Here is a 16,030-nt window from a genome sequence, read left to right on the forward strand (position 1 = left end):
CCGTCCTTCCACAATCCGCTGCCCTCTATCCATCCACCACCCACCAGCCACCGCCCATCGCCCCCCAGTACCACGCCACACCCACCCCGTCACGCACCACTCATCCTCCACCCGCCAGCGCTCGGTTGGTGTGCATCGGTGGGTTCGCTCACCGCCTGCCATCCCTGTGTCCCCCCTCCTCGGCTGACCGGACCACGCACCCTCCACCCCTCACCAGGCACCTGCTGCCGGCCATTCACCACGCGCTCTTAGGCGCTCGCCACTCAGCCCGTCTACCACCGTCCACAGTGCACCCGGCCCCGGCAGGAGGGCCCTGCTCGGAAGGCTGGACACCCAGCTCCCGCGGGTGGGCCGAGTAGGTGCAGCCCCAGACGCGCACGGACAGAGACAGCAGAGGCCCTAGAGGTTGTTCACCGCCACCACCGTCCCCCCCCCCCCAGCCCCACCCTTGTCACGGAGCGGGTGGGTCCTCACGAGCCCCTCTTCCCGGGCGCCCAAGGTCCTCAGGTTCCCGCAGGGCTGAGTGTGGGGGAGGGAGCGAGTCGGACCGGCGCCTCCTGGCGGGGCCTGGAGGTAAATGTGTAACCGCCCGACGGCCGCGCCCCGCCCCGCCCCGCCCCGCCCCGCCCCTCCCGGTCAGGTGGACCCCGCGGGGCAAAGTCTGCGGGTCGGGGTCGGCGCGACGGGCCCGCAGCGGGATGGGCGCGCTGGGCCGGGCGCTGCTATGGCTGCAGCTGTGCGGTAAGCGGGGGGCGCGCTGGGGGGCGGGGGAGCCTGGGGGGAGCGCCTGACAGGCCGCGGGAGGGGGGGGGGGCGCGGGAGGCTCGGGAGGCCCGGGAGGCTCGGCCTGGCTCCTGCCCGAAGCAGCGTGCGCGTGCGGTCTCCGCGGCCTCAGTCTCCCCGTCCCCGGGGGCGCGCTGGCCCTCCCCCTTTGCACCCGGGCCGGCGCGTGTCCCAGGTGTCCGCCCCCAACGCTCCTCAGTCCCTGTCCTTCTCTCCTTTTCTTCTTCTTCTTCTTCTTCTTCTTCTTCTTCTTCTTCTTCTTCTTCTTCTTCTTCTTCTTCTTCTTCTTTGGTAAGTTTATTTTTAGTTTATTTTTTTATTTTGAGAGAGAGAGAGAGCGAGCATGAGCAGGGGCGGGCAGAGAGAGAACCCCAAGCAGGCTCCACCCCGCCACGCAGAGCCTGACGCAGGGCTTGAACTCCCTAACCCTGAGATCATGACCTGAGCCCAAATCAAGAGTCAGAAGCTCAAGGGACTAAGCCACCCAGGCGCCCCCTGTCCTCCTCTCTTAAGCCCCTGGCGGCTCCCTCAGGACACAGATCCCGATCAGAGCCCACCCTCCAGCGCTTTCTACTGGGCAGAGGCCTCCTACCCCCTTCACATCGGTCCCCCGGTGGTCTCTGTCCTTGCCCTGCAGTGCCCGCGGCGGCGGCTCCAACGACCAGCAAACTGGGGGCGGGGCTAGGGGGCGATACCGAGGGGTGTCCTAGAGGAGGGCACGCAGGAGCGGGCTCTGCAGATCCGGTGGGAGTCTGTCAGAGCACCGAGGCAGGGCTCCCGCAGGGTCTGGGCTGACAGGGAGACTTCATCTGTGCCCCGGGCTCTGTGACCAACCTTCTTCCTCCTGGGGGTTGGGGCGTCTGAGCGGGAAGCACTTAGTCACCCCCTCCCCAGCGATGACCCGCGCGGCCTACAAACTCTGGGTCCCCAACACCAACTTCGAAGTGGCCACCAACTGGAGCCAGAACCGGACCCCGTGCGCAGGCGCTGCCGTCGTGTTCCCGGCAGACAAGGTGCTTCCCCTCCCCCAGCCCGGGGCTCGGGGCGGGGACTCACGTGGCCGCGGTCGAGGAGAGGCAAAGGGGGTCCGCCAGCCAATGCCAGTTCTTTCTGCAGATGGTGTCAGTCCTGGTGCGAGAAGGTCACAGCGTCTCCGACATGGTGAGGGGGGGCTGCGGCTGAGACCCAGGTCGGAGGGGGCTGGTGGTCCCCTGAAGCCCCTTTCTTGTCTTGTGACTGGCCCCCACCTGCATGGGAAACCGTGCAGGCCTTGGGCCTTTGGCTTCTGGAAGGGCTTTCTGGGAGGCTGGGGAAACCGTATGGGAGAGTAGGCCCTGGTCCTGTGGTCGCAGCTCAGGCTGGGACCTGTACATTTGGAAGGTGCTACATCCTGCGCTTGCCTGGAGCTTCCTATGTGTTAAAGGCTCTGACAAGACCTGGGAGAAAGGCCTCTGATAAGGCCTGTCTCTTAAGGGCGGAGTCAGGAAGCTACTGGCCAAATGCGGCCACGTGGCTGGAGCTAACAATGGTTTTTACATTTTTAAGTGGTTGGGGGAAAGAAGCCAAAAGAACATTTTTGTGGCACGTGAAATATAGAATTCAAACTTCAGTGTCCATAAATAAAGTTTCATCAGCACATAGCCCTGCCCGTTTGGTCACTAGCATCTACGGCCACTGTCACACTATAAGGCAGAGTTGAGTGGCCATGATGGAGCCCGTGTGGCCTTCAAAGCTTAAAATATTTACTGTCCGACCCTTTACAGAAAAGGTCAGTGCTCCCTGATTTAAAGTGTCATTTCCCAGGACCCAGCAGCGTCAGGGTCACTCCTGGGGTGGATCATTGTTGTGTCAAACGCACGACTGCCAGCAAGATGTGACTGACGTCAGGGTTGCTGGCGCTGAGCAGAGGTGGAGCTGGGGGGAGGGGGGGCTCTCGGTATGGGTGCCAGAGTTGGAGTCCTCTCCTGGAGGCCACTGGATTTTGCATGGGTGAGTTGGGGAGAGGGGCATCTGGTGGCCCTGGCCCCGCCCAACCTCTTGCCCAGATGCAGGATCTGGGGACCTCAGGCCTAATTTCCATTCCCTGAGGTGTCTTGGTTAATTGATGATTTTCAAAAGCAGCATTAATTGTGGGACCCGGCCACTCATGGGGCAGGGCAAGTCAGTGCAAGGGACCCCTACCCTACCTGTGAGCTGTCCCTGCCTGGGGAGGGGCCGTCGGGCAGAGACTGGGGGTCCCGGGTCCTGGCAGATCGGGGGTGCAGATGCCGTTTCACATCTGTCCAACCCAAAGACCAAGATGCGGAAGGGGCAGCCAGGTGGAGGAGGGGTGGAGACCTGGAGGGAGGAGCTGAACCCAGCGTTCCCCCCCCCCCCCCCATGTGTAATCCTGGCACCTGGGACAGGCAGTAGCCTGGAGCAAGCGGAGAGGGGCATCCGGAGCCGGTGGGGAACCCTCAGGCAGGGGGTCCGTCTGGGGTGGGGTCCTGGGGCTGGGGGCCCTGCTCTGATGACCTAGTTATTTTGGTGATCTCCTTTGGAAGCTTGAGCATGTTAAGAGAGGCATTCATTCATGCCTCACAGGCAGGTCCCTCTGTCTGGCCCTTCTTTCCATCCCCCGCGGCCCAATTAGGAGCCCTTCCTCCTGTCCTGGGGGCCCAGAAGGTGCCCCCTCACCTCCCAAGTCTGTCTTCTGCCTGCACCTCGGGAGCTGCCCCCCCCACCACCCCCCACCCCCCCACCCCCCCCGCTCCACTGGGCCCGGGTGGGAACTGTCAGGGGGCCCGGGAACAGGCTGAACGGACCCAGAGCTGCCCCCGACCGCCTCCCACCCCCGGAGCACGGAGGTCCCTCCTCCCCGCCGCCTGCCATCAGCGCTGTCCGGCTGCCCAGAGGTAGCCCTAGTAACAGGGGCAGCCACAGCCGCGTTTTAACTTGTCTTTCTCAGGTTTGGGGATTCCCTCCCTGGGATTTTCCCCTTCCTGAACCCCCTCTCCTCTCCCATCTCTACCTTTGGAGGAATCTCGTATTTTCTACCCATGAACCCACTGTTGGTGCGAGATACTGCGAGTGCCTTCCCGCCGTGAGCATTCTGCCTGTGGTGCCCTTCCCAACAGAAGCCGGCGTCAGAATCGACCGTGCGGAACCTGCTGCCTCACACCTGTGTTTCTGGTGTTTTAAGAATCCCTCCCCGCTGCCAAGTCACAGCCATAACCACCCCTGTGTCTGTTAGGACACAGTTTTGCCACCAGGGTCACACGCTTGAGTGGGACCCGGCTAGGGAACCAGCTTTATTTTTCTCCTTGGGATAAGCCTGATTTCTGACGTCTTCCTCCGAACCACCAGCTTCATGGCGCTGCCGCCACTGTTCATCAAGTGCCCAGGGTGCCCGGGGCTCTCTCGGGGCCCTTGTCCCTCTGCTCGCTTTCCCTGTTCCTGCCGGCACCACGCGTCCTCACGCTGTGGCTCTGTGGGGCGTCTTGCTACCCGAGGGCGACTCGCCCCTCCACTCTCCTGCCAAGAGGCCCGCTAGTTCTTTGCGGATCTGATGCTGCAGAGAAATGGTAGGGTAGCTTTATCAGGGAACAACAGCAACAACAAAACCCGGGAAGTTTGGAAATGAACACCAGCTTTATACTGTCAAGCCGCCCATTCAGGACCGTGAACTTCTCTGCAAATATCTCACAGCATCCATCATAAAACTCGATACTGGACTTTTAAAGTGGTCCCCACGCAGGTCTTGTATAGTATCGGTCCATTCGTAGACCTTTATAGTTTGCTTTGCGTTACGAACGGTTCTCTATTTTTAAAAACTGTGCGTTCCACTTGCTTATCTGTATAAACACTGATAGTTGTTCCTCTTTCTTTCCAGTCCTGACTCCTTTTCCTTCTTTTTCTTTCCAAATAGCATCGTCCAGGACCTCTCCCCCTATGTTACGCACGAGGGACAAAAGTGGGCCTCTGTGCCTTGTTCCAATGGGAAAGAGAAGGCATGTCTCATTTCTCATTGAGTGAATGTTTGCTGCAGGGCTTTGGTACGTGAACTTTATTAAATTGTGGAAATTCTATTACTCACTTGCTAGCAGCGTTTTAAAAAAATCATAAATACATTTGTGGAGTTCTCTGTTGTTGTTTTTTAATTGAGTGAGATGCGGTTGCCCCCTCCCTGCTTTTAGCCTGTTAATGAGGTTTTCTGAGGTTGAGCTGTCGTTGCAAGACCGATGGCCCCCTGGGACCTGTAGTTGCAGGTCGAACGTGCCACTTCTTTCTAACACCTGGCTTCCCTCCGTCAGAATGTTTGGATTTTGTTGGCATAAGACTCCTCACTGCCACCTGCTGGGACATCACGGTACATACGTCTGGGAAGTCGGGACGGGAGCCGTCCTGGGACAGGAACCCCATGATGACCGTGCTTTGTTTTGTTTTTTAAGCTTCTTAAAAGTTTATTCTCTCTTATTATGAGAGAGAGAGAGAGGGAGGGAGAGAGAGAGAATCCTAAGCAGGCTCTGCACTGTGCAGAGCCCGACATGGGGCTCAAACCCACAAACTGCGAGATCATGACCTGAGCTGAAATCAAGAGTCGGACGCTTAACCGACTGAGCCACCCAGGCGCCCCACCATGTACTTTTAAAATACACTATTGGAACTAGTCAGCTGATATTTTATACGGGATTTTTTTTGTATCTATAAGTAAAAGAAAACTACAATTTTTCTTGTATTGTCCTCCATTCGGTTTGGGAATCAAGATTACACGGGCCTCATGAAATGGCCTGGGCAATTTTCACTCCTTTTTCCATGTCCCAGAATGACGTCTAAGAAGGAGTCAGTTAGTTGTTCCTTGAGAGGTTAGTGTCCTTCACCTGTAAAAAACTTGTACTGGAACATGAGGTCCTTGACTAACATTTCAATTTCTTTAATGCTTACCGGTCTATTCGGATTCTCTACTGCTTCTTGTGCCCATTTTGACACTTTGAATTTTTCTAGAAACTGTTATATTTCATCCAGGTTTTCACGTCCGGCCGTCCTTTTTATTTCTTAAGCTTTTCGGCGTCTGTGTCCACCCTCATGAGTCCTTCCGTGTGTGGCCGCCGCCCTCTTCCCTCCCAATTTCTTCCAAGCGTTTTCAGAGAAGGCCTCTGTGCGGCCATCACTCCGAAGTCTTTTCATTATGCTCCTGCATTTGAATGGAACTTTGGCTGGATATAAAATTCTAGAAGGGAAGTTCTTTTCCTTTCGTACATAAAATATTGTATTGTCTTTCTGCATCCATTGTTGTTGCTGAGAAACCTGACTTCTGAGCCCCCGGGGTGATCTGCTCTTTCTGAAGCTTTTAGAATGTTCTCTGTGTCATTGACTTGTCTGGGTGTGATCTTCCTTGTTTCCCATTCCGCGCTCCAGGAGACCTTTCCATCTGAGGGGTCCCGGCTTTGTTCAAATCTGCAAAAGTCATGCTCCTTGTTTCTTCAAATATTTCCCCTTCGCCCCCGCCCTTTATATATGCATTTCTGCACCTGGATGTCAATTCTCTCTCCTCTCCTGGTGGCTCTGCACTTCCCTGCTCCACCCTGCAGGGTCCCTCAGCAGAAACACCCGTCACTGTGCCTTCTCCAGCTGGACTGGTCCGCATGTTTATCTCACCTATCGTGCTCTTCCTTTCAATGATTACATGTTTCATGATTTATTTATATCTTCTCTTTTGGTTCTTTTTATTATTATTAAACTTTTAATTCCAGTGTGGTTAACATGCAGTGTTATATTAGTTTCCTGGGTACAATATAGTGTTGAATTCAACCCCCTTTGGTTCTTTTCTTAAAGATTTTTTAAAATGTTAATTTATTTAAAAACAATTTTTTTTAATGTTTATTTTTTTGAGAGAGGGGGAGAGAGAGCGCAAGCAGGGGAGGGGCAGAGACAGAGGGAGACACAGAATCCAAAGGAGGTTCCAGGCTCTGAGCTGTCAGCACAGAGCCGGACGTGGGGCTTGAACCCACAAACTGTGAGATTGTGACCTGAGCTGAAGTCTGGTGCTCAACCGAATGAGCCACCCAGGTGCTCCAAAATGTTGATTTATTTTAGGGACAGAGAGTGCAAGCTGGGGAAGGGCAGAGAGAAAGAGAGACAGAGGACTTGAAGCCGGCATCTGAAGCTGGCTCTGTGGTGAGCCCTACTTGGGGCTTGAACACACAAACTGTGATACCATGACCTCAGCCAAAGCTGTGGCTTCAGTGGAGCCACCCAGGCACCCCTGGTTCTTTTCAAAGACTTCAAGTTCTCCACCTCCCCCATTCCTGAGGCATGTCTGTCCCCACGGCTCACTGTGGCACCTGTGGGTGGGGCTGCCTCGGGTGTGGGGACAGTTGGCCCGTGACCTCACATCCCCCCAGGGGTCGGCCTCTTGGTCAGGGCCGGTGCTCAGGTAGGGGACAAGCCAGCTAGGGCTTGAGGCCCGGCCCTGAGTGGGCCGCCCACGGCGACAGGGAACCACACACGATTCCTGCTCCGCGCAGCTCTCCCGGCCCAGCGCTCCCCTCCAGCCCCAACCCCAACCCGGAAGGTCAGAAGGAGGAGGCCTGGGGTCCTGGGGCTTGGGGGCGGTGGGGAGGGAGAGGGCGGCGGGGACTCCGTCACCTGGCCTTCCCACTGCCTTAGATCCTCTGACACCTGAGGCCTGAGCTGTGGCCGGACTTCTGTGGCGAACGGGCTGCACGGGCTGCCGTGGTGGAGCCCAGGCCCGCAAGGGAGACAGAGGCCGCGCTGAGGCCCCGTGGCACCCCCAAGTGCAGCCCCCTCCCCTCCCTCCCACTTCCGGCTGCCTTCACAATCCCTTGCGGCTTGGGTCCCTGGCTGGTGCAGCTCCCCCCACCCCGCCCCGCGGTGGGGGCATGTGAGAGGCCGTGGCCCGAGTGTCACCCTGCCCCAAACTCTCCACGCGCCCAGGTCTCAGGCGGGTTCTTGCTCCTCGGCCTACAGTCCCGCTCCCTGGGGCTTATTTGAACCTCGGCAGTTACGGGCCGCCCCCAGCCCCTGACCTCACCCGCCTGCTCCGCGGTCTGCACTCCCTCCCCCGGGGTCGCGGAGGGGGGACGGGTCCCTCTGGGACCCGGGACCGCCGCCTGAGGCCCCCCCCCCCCCCCCGCCCGCTTCCTGCAGCTCCTGCCGCGGGACGGGGAGTTCGTCCTGGACTCGGGAGCCGGCTTCGGCGCGGCGGACGCTGGCAGGGACCCGGACTGCGGCGCAGGTGAGGGGCCGGGGCGGGGCCTGCCGGGGCGGGGCGGGGCCGGCGTCTGCCGGGGGCGGGGGCGCCCTCGCGCGTAGCTCAGGGACGCGCGCCCACCCAGCCGCCCCCGCGCTCTTCCTCGACCCCGACCGCTTCTCGTGGCACGACCCGCGCCTGTGGCGCTCCGGGGGCGCGGCGCGCGGCCTCTTCTCCGTGGACGCCGAGCGCGTGCCCTGCCGCCACGACGACGTCGTCTTCCCGCCCGACGCCTCCTTCCGGGTGGGCCTCGGCCCCGGCGTCGGGCCCGTGCGCGTCCGCAGCGTCTGGGCTCTGGGCCAGGTGAGCCGCGCGCGCGCGCGCGGGGCCGGCCCGCGTCTCCTCTGCGCGCCTCGGCCCCTCCCGGGCCCCACGCGAGAGTTCCGGGCACTCAGTCGCTGTCCCCTCCTCGGGCCGGCGCCGCCCGCGACCCGGCCACCCGCAGACGTTCACGCGCGACGAGGACCTGGCCGCGTTCCTGGCGTCCCCCGCCGGCCGCCTGCGCTTCCACGGGCCGGGCGCTCTGAGCGTGGGTGCCGAGGCCTGCCCCGACCCGTCGGGCTGCGTCTGCGGCAACGCCGAGGTGAGCGCGGAGGGCACCGGGGTGGCCCGGGTCCGCCGGGGGTGAGGGTGGGGGAGGGGCGGGGCTGGCGCCTGGCCCTCCCTCCACGCGGTCTGCCCTTCCCCCTCTCCGTGCCGACGGTCGCTGGCCCGCCTCCAGGTACAGCCGTGGATCTGCGCCGCCCTGCTCCGGCCCCTGGGCGGTCGCTGTCCCCCGGCCGCCTGCCGTGACGCCCTCCGGCCCGAGGGGCAGTGCTGCGACCTCTGCGGTGAGCACCGCCTCGTGTTTGCGGGGACGGCCTAGCTACCCTGGTTCGCCCCCAGCCTCACTTTCTCTGCTGGCCCTGGGCCCTCCTGTCGCAGGAGCCATCGTGTCGCTGACCCACGGCCCCACCTTTGACATTGAGCGGTACCGGACGCGGCTGCTGCGAGGCTTCCTGGTAATGGGGCCGCGCTCCCCCCCACCCCCGCCCCTACCGCAAGACCCGCCCGGGGCCACACTTTGCCTCATTGACGCGGTTACTCTCCGCGCACCTGCCCACCCCGTGTCCCTGCTGCCGACGCCCCCGCGGGTCCGAGGGCGAAGTCCCTGGGATAACCCTGTCTCCACCCCCTCCCCCCAGCCCCAGTACCAGGGGCTGCAAATGGCCGTGTCCAAGGTGCCGCGCCAGAACGCAGGCGCCGAGGCAGACACGGAGATTCAGGTGGTGCTGGCAGAGACCGGGCCCGACGGGACGGGCGGCGCGGGGCGGCTGGCACGTGCCCTCCTGGCGGACGTCGCCGAGCACGGTAACCGCGGGTGCCGTTTTCCCGGCCCCTGCCCCGCCCCGCCCGGCGGAGACTGAGCCGGCGCCCTCCGTTGTAGGCGAAGGCCTGGGGGTCCTGTCCGCGGCAGTTCGGGAGTCGGGCGCGCCGGTCGGGGACGGCTCCGCAGCGGGACTGGAAGGTTCGGGAATGCGCGCGGGGCTGGCAGGCGGCGTGGCGGCGGGGCTGCTCCTGCTGCTGCTGGCGCTGCTGGCGGGGGCGCTGTTGCTGCGTGGCGCTCGGAGCTTCAGGTACGCGGGGGTGCCGCGGGGGACGGAGGCTCACGTCGCGGAGGAGGACCGCGGGGTTCATGTACGTCCTTGTTCCCCAGGTGGAGTAGGCGCGACGAAGCGGCCCCAGCGCCCTTCGTGGCGCCCTTGGGCTTCTCCAACCCGGTGTTCGACGTGGCGGGCTCAGTGGAGCCGGTGAGGGGACGGGTGTGGGTAGCGGTCTTCCCCGGGGCTGTGCTGGGCGCAGACGCACCTTGACCCTGCGCACCCTGCAGCCTTCCGCCCCACAGGTGGAAAACAGCAGCGTCAGCCGCAGCTACTTCGTTAACCCTCTTTTTGCCGAGGCGGAGGCCTGAGCCCCCGTGTGACTGGCCAGTCCCCCTTCTGCCCTCCGCCGCCCCATTTCGAGAAACGGACGGGTCCCTGACATTAAAAGATCTCCGTTCCCTTTTCCACACTCCTTGTCCCCAGCCCCTGCAGACCAAGGACAGGGTGGCTTTGCCCAATAAAGGGGTTTCTTGCACCTGCTATCAGTTGCCTCCTGTGTCCCCACCCCTTTGCCTTTGCTTGAATGTGGAGAGCCGGCCAGTGCCCTCGTCACTCCATTGGTGAGGGGTGAGCCTCAGAGTCCTCCCTTTTGGTCACCTGTAAAGGGCAGTTCTGGGTACTACCTGTAGAATGGGTCCCCGAGAAGATTGCAGTCTGCAGAGTTGCCCCCAGAACAAGGAGGGGGCTGCAACTCGGGAGACGGGGTGGCTAGAAGCCAACGGGAGTGAGGCACCTGGTGAGGCTGGCTGTCCAGTAGTCCCCCAACATCATGCCAAATGGCTGTTGACCTTGCAAATACAACGGCCGGCCATTTTACCAGAAAAACGGGTTTGTTCTGGAATGGCAGAGGAGTTGCACTTCGGGGTATGCAGGCTGTGGCGAAACCGCGGGCAGGCAAGTCCGGAGACCAAAGGAGAGGAGCAGGGTAGAGAAAAGGCCGGGGGTTGGGTGGGGCTGGTCTGAGTGGCGGTCCACCGGGGGCAGCGGGCATTGGGGCTGGTGGCGCTTTCTCACTGGCTGGCTGGTACCAGGCCGGAAGGGCTTCCTCCTCCTGCCGGTCCGGTGGGGGGACGGAGGGCCCCCGGTGGGGGAACGGTGGGTGCGGTGCCCACCGGCTGGAGGCTCCGTGTGGATGAAGTAGCCTTCACTCAGGCTCCCATCTTCCTCTTCTGATGAAGATTTTTCCTTAAAAGCATCACTGATCAAGAGTTACTAGTGTGTTATTTGTGTCCCTCAGTGCCAGGAAAGACCTTTCCCACGTGGTGGGTCCCACATCGGAGGGAAAGCGCATAGCAGTGAGAAACATTTAAGGCCGCATTTGAATAGTGAGGAAGGTTTGGAGGAAGGACTCAGGTGTTTCCCATCCGAGGTCCGCTTCCTGCTCAGGTCGCTCCTGTCGGAGATCATCTCGAAGCAGTGAGCTGGCGTCACCTAAATGGTTTCTACAAAGGTTTGACAAGCACCGGGAAGAAACAGTGATTACGCAGGGCTGGTGAGCAGCACCTGGCAGGGGCCCTTCCAACAAGGTTGAAGAGACCTTCTGGAGTGTCTTTTGCAGTAGACGGAACGTCTGGTTGCAGGTGGTGACCTTCGCTCTCTGCATCTCATGGGCGCGTGCCGTGGAAAGATGGTTCTGCTCACGAGCACTGGTTCTCAGTAGACAGGGTTCGGCCTTTGCGGTACTGGGGTACCTGCTCTTACCAGCTGTGGATCGGAGCGGGCAGGAGCCAGGTGCACCCTTGCCCTGTAAACTACCCCAGAGGGGGTGGAGCTGAGATTTAGAAGGGCCGATAGCAGTGCTTTTGGCTGGGGTATTGGAAGCATCTTTGCAAATTTTGCCAGTTGGGTTTTTTTTTTTTTTCTGTTTTTACTTTTATTTCCATGTATTTCATGCAGAATTTACTCCCGGGCCATAAGTTTTTGTTTCTTCAGTTTCTTCTGGGATATCTTTTTCTTCTGTGCAACCTCCTCTTCTGGTTTAGGAACAATCTGCTCTTTTCAGTAAGGATCATCTCAATGTGGCAGGGAGAGCTCATGTATGGGTTAATCCGACCATGAGCCCTGTAAGTTCTACGCCGCATTTTGGGGGCTTTGTTCACCTGGATGTGCTCAATGACCAGAGAATCTACATCTAAACCCTTAAGTTCAGCATTACTCTCTGCATTTTTAAGCATGTGCAGTAAAAATTCGGCACTCTTTTTGGGCCACCGACCCTGTGTCCAGCCCCACTGTTTGGCCTGGGCACACCTACCAACTCCACCATTGTAACGTCGGAATGGCACACATTGCTTCTGCAAAGTGACATCTTTCAGATACTTGGTGGCTTTTCGGATATGCATACCCTTGATGGCCTGGGCAGTTTCCCGTGTGTTCTTAAAGTGAACACGAAGATTTGAACCTCTTGATTTGCATGATTTTGTCGGGTTTTCCGGGTCAAGTGAATAGCGAACCATTTTCAGAGATCACCTCAGGTCGCTTACGGGAATGGGTTTTTTTTTTTTTTTTTAACTTTTTAAATGTTTATTTTTCACAGTGAGCAAGTGAGCATGAGTGGGGGAGGGGCAGAAAGAGGGAGACAGAGGATGTGAAGTTGGCTCCACGCTGACAGCCCGATGCGGGGCTCAAACTCACGAACCTCGAGGTCATGACATGAGCGGAAGTCAGATGCTTAACGGACTGAACCACCCAGGTGCCCCTGCCAGTTGAGTCTAAATAATGCCATGTGTTTTACTAGCCCTGAGGGCTGGGGGTGGTAAGCACAGTGCTTTAGAACCGGCTCAACAGCACAGACCTGTTGAGTCACCTGAACTGTGACATGGGTTTTCCAGTGACTGGAGTTCAGGGAGGTTTCCCCAGGTAGGGATGGAATTTTCTATTAGGACTTTTGCTGTTACCCGTCTACAAGGGAAAGCCTCAGTCCAGGAGAAAACCTACAACCCATGACTAAATCCTATTTCTATCAGCTCCACGGAGCGGGGGGGGGGGGGGGGGGGCTGATTAAAACCCACTTGCCAGACCCCAAATGGTCCATTGAGCAATTAAAACGCCTGAGGGCGCTGAGGGCAGGTTTCCCAGGACTATTTGGGGCGGCAGGTGGGACGAGCAAGGCGGCAGCATTCTGTGGCCTTGCTGATGTTCTCCTGTCGGCGTTAGTGTATAAAGTCTGTCATTTAACCAGCAGACCAGTGACTGCACGCACAGTGGTCGGGGATGGGAGTTTTAGAGTCTCTGGCGGGACTGGATGGGTCTTTGGTCCCAGCTAGAGTTCTCCCATATTGAACCAACACACTTCCAATATTGTTTGGCTCTCTTTGGGGCCGACTGGTGGGTATTTGTTGTTGATTTTTCTAGGCGGTCATTTGGGGGACCACAACGGAGGTCTGGTTGTTGGTCCCCTTCACCTATTTCATCCGTCCCCACCCCTCCCTTCTGGCAACCACCGGTTGTAAATTAGTGCTGTCATAAACACGGGAGCAAACGTCTTTTCAAATGACTATTTCCATTTTCTTCAGATAAATACCTCAGAGTGGAAACCGTGGGATCATACTGTGGTTGTTTTTTTTTTTTTTTTTCAACATTTTTAATTTATTTTGGGACAGAGAGAGACAGAGCATGAACGGGGGAGGGGCAGAGAGAGAGGGAGACACAGAATCGGAAACAGGCTCCAGGCTCCGAGCCATCAGCCCGGAGCCCGACGCGGGGCTCGAACTCACGGACCGCGAGATCGTGACCTGGCTGAAGTCGGACGCTTAACCGACTGCGCCACCCAGGCGCCCCATTTTTAACTGAGGAACCTCCATACGGTTTTCCAGAGTGGCTGCACCGGTTTGCATTCCCCCCAGCAGGGCAGGAGGGTCTCCTTTCTCCGCATCCTCGCCAACACCTGTTGTTTCCTATGTGGTTGACTTTAAAAGCCATTCTGACAGGTGCGAGCTGACACCTCGTTGTGGTTTGGATCGGCATTTCCCTGACGGGTAGCGCCGGTGAGCTGCTTTTCGTGTGTCTGTTGGCCATCCGTATGTCTTCTTGGAAAACTGTCTATTCAGGTTTTCTGCCCACTTAAAAAAATTGGATTGGTTTTTTTGATACTGAGTTTTAAGAATTAAAAAAAATTTTTTTAATGTTTATTTTTGAAAGAGAGAGCATGAGCAGGAGGTGGGGGACAGAGAGAGAGGGAGACACAGAATCCAAAGCAGGTTCCAGGCTGAGCTGTCAGCACAGAGCCCGATGTGGGGCTCGAACCCATGAAACGGGAGATCATGTCCTGAGCCGAAGTTGGACGTTTAACCAACTGAGCCACCCAGGTGCCCCCATGAATTCTTTATATATTTTTAATGTTAACCCCTTATCAGATATAGTGTTTACAAATAGCTTCTCTCAGTCAGTATGTCACTTTTTTGTTTTGTTGATGGTTTACTTTGCTGTGCAAAAGCTTTTTATTTTGATGTAGTTTCATGTGATTATTTTTGCTTTTGTTGTCCTTGCCTGAGGAGACAGATCCAAAAAACTATTGTTCAGACTAATGTCAAAGAGCTTGCTGCCTTTTTTCTTCTAGGATTTTTATGGTTTCAGGTGTTCTGTTTAGGTCTTTAATCCATTTAAAGTTTGTTTTTGTGCGTGGTGTAAGAACATGGTCCAGTTTCACTCTTTTGCATGTAGCTGTCCAGTTCTCCCAGCACCATTTCTTGAAGAGACTGTCTTTTCTTCACTGGATATTCCTGCCTCCTTGGTCATATATTAGTTGACCATGTAAGTGTGGGTTTATTTCTGAGCTCAGTGTTTTGTTCCATTGATCTATGTGTGTTTTTGTGCCAGTACCATACCGTATTGATTACCACAGCTTTGTAGTATACTTTGAAATCGGGGAGCAAGATTCTAGTTTTGTTCTTTTTCAAGATTTCTTTGGCTATGCATGATCTTTTGTGGTTCCGTGTAAATATAGGATTATTTGTTCTAATTCCGTGACAAATGCCATTGGTATCTTGACACAGATTCCATTGAATCTGTAGGTTGCTTTGGGTGGTATGGACATTTTAACATCAGCTTTTCCAATTCACATAGTTTATTTTTCCATCTTCTGTGTCCTCTTTATTTCATTAATGTCTTATAGTTTTCAGAGTACAGTTCTTTCATCTCCTTGGCTAAATTTATTTTTAGGTGCTATTTTATTCTTTTTGATGAAGTTGTGAGATTTTTTTTTCTAAATTTTTAATATATTTTTTATGTGTTTTTTTTTATGTTTATTTTTGAGAGAGACAGAACATGGCGGGGGAGGGGCAGAGAGAAGGAGACACGGAATCTGAAGCAGGCTCTAAGCTCTGAGCTATCAGCACAGAGCCTAACTTGGGCTCAAACCCACAAACCGTGAGATCATGACCTGAGCCAAAGTCGGATGCTCAACCGACTGAGCCACCCAGGTGCCCCCAACTTTTAAATATTTAATTGAATTATAGTTGATATACAATATTATATTTGTTATATAACATAGTGACTTAACAATTATATGCATTACAAAATGTTCACCGTAAGTGTAGTTACTATCTGCCACCATACGAATGTATTACAGTATTATTGACTATATTCCCTATGCTGTACTTTTCATCCCTGTGGTTTATTTTATAATCAAAAGTGTTTTTTTAAAGACTTTTAAAGTATTTTCTACTTTTGAAATGGGGATTGAACTCACAACCCTGAGATCAAGAGTCACGGACTCTGCTGACTGAACCAGCCGGGTGCCCCTGTAATTGGAAGTTGTGCCTTCAATCCCCTTCACCACTTTCATCCATCTCTCTTCTCCCTTTCCCTCTGGCAAGCTACCTGTTTGTTCTTTGTGTCTATGAGTCTGTTTGTTCATTTGTTTTTACTTTTAGATTCTATATACAAGGAAAATATATGGTATTTCTCTTACTCTGATTTATCTCTCACGGCATTATACCCTCTCGTTCCATCAATGTTGCTGCAGGTGGCAAGATTTCATTCTTTTTTATGGCTGAGTAATATTCCATTGTTTATACACACCAGATCTTCTTTATCCATTCATCTATTTAATTTTTTTAATGTTTATTTATATTTGAGAGAGAGAGCATGCACAAGTTGGGGAGGGGCAGAGAGAGAGGGAGACACAGAATCTGAAGTGGGCTCCAGGCTCAGGGCTGTCAGCACAGAGCCCGACGTGGGGCTCGAACCCACAAACTGCGAGATCATGACCTGAGCTGAAGTTGGACGCTTAACCGATTGAGCCACCCAGGCGCCCCTCCACTCATCTATTGATGGACACTTGGGCTGCTTCCACATCTTGGCTGTTGTAAATGATGCTGCATAAATCATACAGGAGCATAGTTCTTTTCAAAAT

The 16,030-nt window shown here is 56.2% G+C and overlaps 1 protein-coding gene and 1 pseudogene across 1 annotated transcript; one reads left to right on the forward strand and one right to left on the reverse strand.

Annotated features, from left to right (window-relative positions):
- Positions 1–630: 630 nt before the first annotated feature.
- On the forward strand, positions 631–10,160 carry AMN (amnion associated transmembrane protein). The gene is made up of 12 exons (XM_058740351.1): positions 631–741; positions 1,678–1,796; positions 1,900–1,944; positions 7,933–8,020; positions 8,121–8,338; positions 8,481–8,618; positions 8,757–8,865; positions 8,960–9,036; positions 9,220–9,385; positions 9,462–9,651; positions 9,732–9,825; positions 9,906–10,160. Exons 1-12 carry the CDS (start codon positions 699–701, stop codon positions 9,984–9,986), a joined length of 1,368 nt encoding a protein of 455 aa, XP_058596334.1. The 5' UTR covers positions 631–698; the 3' UTR covers positions 9,987–10,160.
- Positions 10,161–11,530: 1,370 nt separating this feature from the next.
- LOC131517777 (large ribosomal subunit protein uL22-like) lies at positions 11,531–12,171 on the reverse strand (annotated as a pseudogene).
- Positions 12,172–16,030: the final 3,859 nt, after the last annotated feature.

The sequence above is a fragment of the Neofelis nebulosa genome, chromosome 7, assembly GCF_028018385.1.
Source record: "Neofelis nebulosa isolate mNeoNeb1 chromosome 7, mNeoNeb1.pri, whole genome shotgun sequence".
NCBI lineage: Eukaryota > Metazoa > Chordata > Mammalia > Carnivora > Felidae > Neofelis > Neofelis nebulosa.